The sequence below is a fragment of the Morone saxatilis genome, unplaced genomic scaffold (assembly GCF_004916995.1).
Source record: "Morone saxatilis isolate NCDOM2014 unplaced genomic scaffold, NCSU_SB_2.0 Contig21, whole genome shotgun sequence".
NCBI classification, from domain to species: domain Eukaryota; kingdom Metazoa; phylum Chordata; class Actinopteri; family Moronidae; genus Morone; species Morone saxatilis.
Window position 1 is genome coordinate 5420378 of NW_023339774.1, and position 2470 is coordinate 5422847.

General features: G+C 39.3%; 1 protein-coding gene across 1 annotated transcript in view; it reads left to right on the forward strand.

Moving 5' to 3' along the window:
- Positions 1–2470, forward strand: part of igsf9a (immunoglobulin superfamily, member 9a) — a 51796-nt gene that overhangs the window by 21410 nt on the left and 27916 nt on the right. The window contains exon 7 of the mRNA XM_035668621.1: positions 2161–2302. Coding sequence (XP_035524514.1) covers positions 2161–2302 — 142 coding nt within the window. The remainder of the gene's footprint in view (positions 1–2160; positions 2303–2470) is intronic.

Consider the following 2470-nt stretch of genomic DNA (forward strand, 5'->3'; position numbering starts at 1 on the left):
TAAGGCTCTAAACTTGAGCAGTAATGGCTGCTGTAGAGATCATGTGGTTATTTATACATAAGACATGCGGCACATCAAGCCTGCTTTATTAGCTCTTTGCAAATAGAACACGTGATGGGAACGGTAGAGGGAAGAGATAAATGTGACATTTTCGCAACAGGCTGCAGTATCTGTATGTGATTAGTTTCCCAGGAAATTACATAGGAATGTTTGACAGCACGGGATCTCAGGTATATTGACGGCTTCTCTCGGTTGCTTTGGCATAATCGTCAAATGAAAATCAAAATGCTCATCACGCGGCCGGCAAATTCTCAAATCCACAGCTCATTTTCTCACAACACTATATGTGTTTCTTCTTGCTTAACTCAGTGATGCATTGATTTTTTCCTCAGTTTGTATGACTCTCAAGCACACTCATCAACATGCTCATTGTATCCTCCTGTGCTTAACATTGCACCCAGCCGTGATAATCTTTCAAGCATAAGTATTTCATATTTTCAGGAATCTTACAGTAATGCCACAAGAACTGATAAGAACTGATAGGTGAGTCTTCAGATTCAGGTGTCAACGTCTTCAATCTTTAGGGCAAAACTGAGGCCTTTGTACTTGTCACTGAATATGGACCAGACAGACACCAGAGAGGGACAACGGGGCCCTCGAATATATCAGAATAGACTGTATGTAATGAGTTTGGGCCAGCAGAGACAGATGCATCATAGTAAAATATTGTTTTGTGTATTTTACACTTTTAACGTCACATAAAAAATAGTGTGACCAGATAGACAGGAGTGTTTGCATAGCCAATGAGGTGCAGAGGGGGATTTACATTACAATTCAAATTGTTTCTATTTTAGATGCATTTGTCATAGTTATATATTTAACATGTTTTTTTCCCCCTTTCTTCATTAATTTACATTCCCTATAACCTGTGCAACCCACCATCTGGCACAGCTCATGCTTAATTTCTCATCCTCTTATTTTTTTGCTTCGACCCCTAACTTACATCAGTTGTGGGAATATGTTGTATCACAGAACCCCAGATTTTCAGGACATTTCCATCATCCCCTACACTCTACACATGATTTTCTCTGAGGTACAGCATGGTAAGAGTTCATTCCACTGTTGCTGTTGTGTGGTGGGTGAGTCAGACTTCGATCGCGGTAACATATTTCTTAGCTGCTGTCTTAGCAAGTAAGACAATTATACTCGGAGACAGACCTAAACCACTGTAAGACAACGTATTGTAATCCCCCAAAAGAGCCACACTTGAGACTCAAAGTCTCTATGTAGTATGTTACTCAGCTGTTGATGTATTGATTTCTACTGTAATAGCTCTCCAATCTCACACAGGTCCATAGCATATGAAAACAAATCTGTTTCCTCTTTATTGCATCTTGGACGTTTAGAAGATACTGATGGGTACAGGTTAAAATGAGAATCATAGGAACAATGTAAGACATTAAGCTGGAATAATATACGGCGTGTCTTCTATTTGTATGAATCGATTGTGAGTCTTTCAGTATATTTTCCCATTTTCCACTCTGTAGCTCTCTCAGTGCTCTCCCGTTTGTTCTCTCTGGTCTTTCTGCTAACACATATAAAAGGTGCTTACTGTGAACAGGGGCAAGAAGGGTGAACGCTGGCAGTGCCTGTGAATAGATTGTTGAAACCAGTGTTTGTATAATAGCAGTATATTTATTTGGGTTTCGGAGATATTTTTTCATTATTATTAGCTTGAAATCTCTCTGACAGATAACACAAAGAAACACAGTTTTAGTGTCTTCTGCCGCACTGACAGTTCCTCAGGCATTTGACTGTCTTGACTTGAGCAATGATAAAGACACATGTCATTTTGAAGGCCGCGATACACTTGCAGATGAAGTTATTTGCTTTTGACATGAGTTAAATGTTTTGAGTGAGCCAGCAGGAAAAATAACGTGTTGTGATATAAAATGGTGATTACACTTAATCTTTCAGAGGTGCAACAGTGTTTTTAGAAAATGGGCTTAAGCAATTGAGAAAAACGAATATTATACACTGCTGTTGATCATGATGGAAGTGTGAAAGATGTTTTTGAGCTATTTTCTGTAATTGTGTAAATTATTGTTAATCACTGCCATTTTTGTGAATATATGTTTTTTGTAATCTGCCTCCCACTAGGTCCGCCTGTCATTGTTGTCCCTCCCAAAAGCACCTCTCTCAACATGTCGCAGAATGCACTTCTACGGTGCCAAGCGGTGGCCGACCCCCCCAACATGACCTACGTGTGGCAGAAAGGTGGAGAAAATGTCCATCACATAGAGTGAGTGCAATCACTGCCCTTTGTTGCTGAGCAGTTTTCACCCTTTGATGTTTTATGTAGCGCGTTTGAGCAGAGGGAGGAAAGTGTTAACTTTCTGTGAGTATTTTTATCCTTAATGTTCTAACAGCATATGGTTGAGAAAAAAATTATGAATAATAAAAAAAAAAA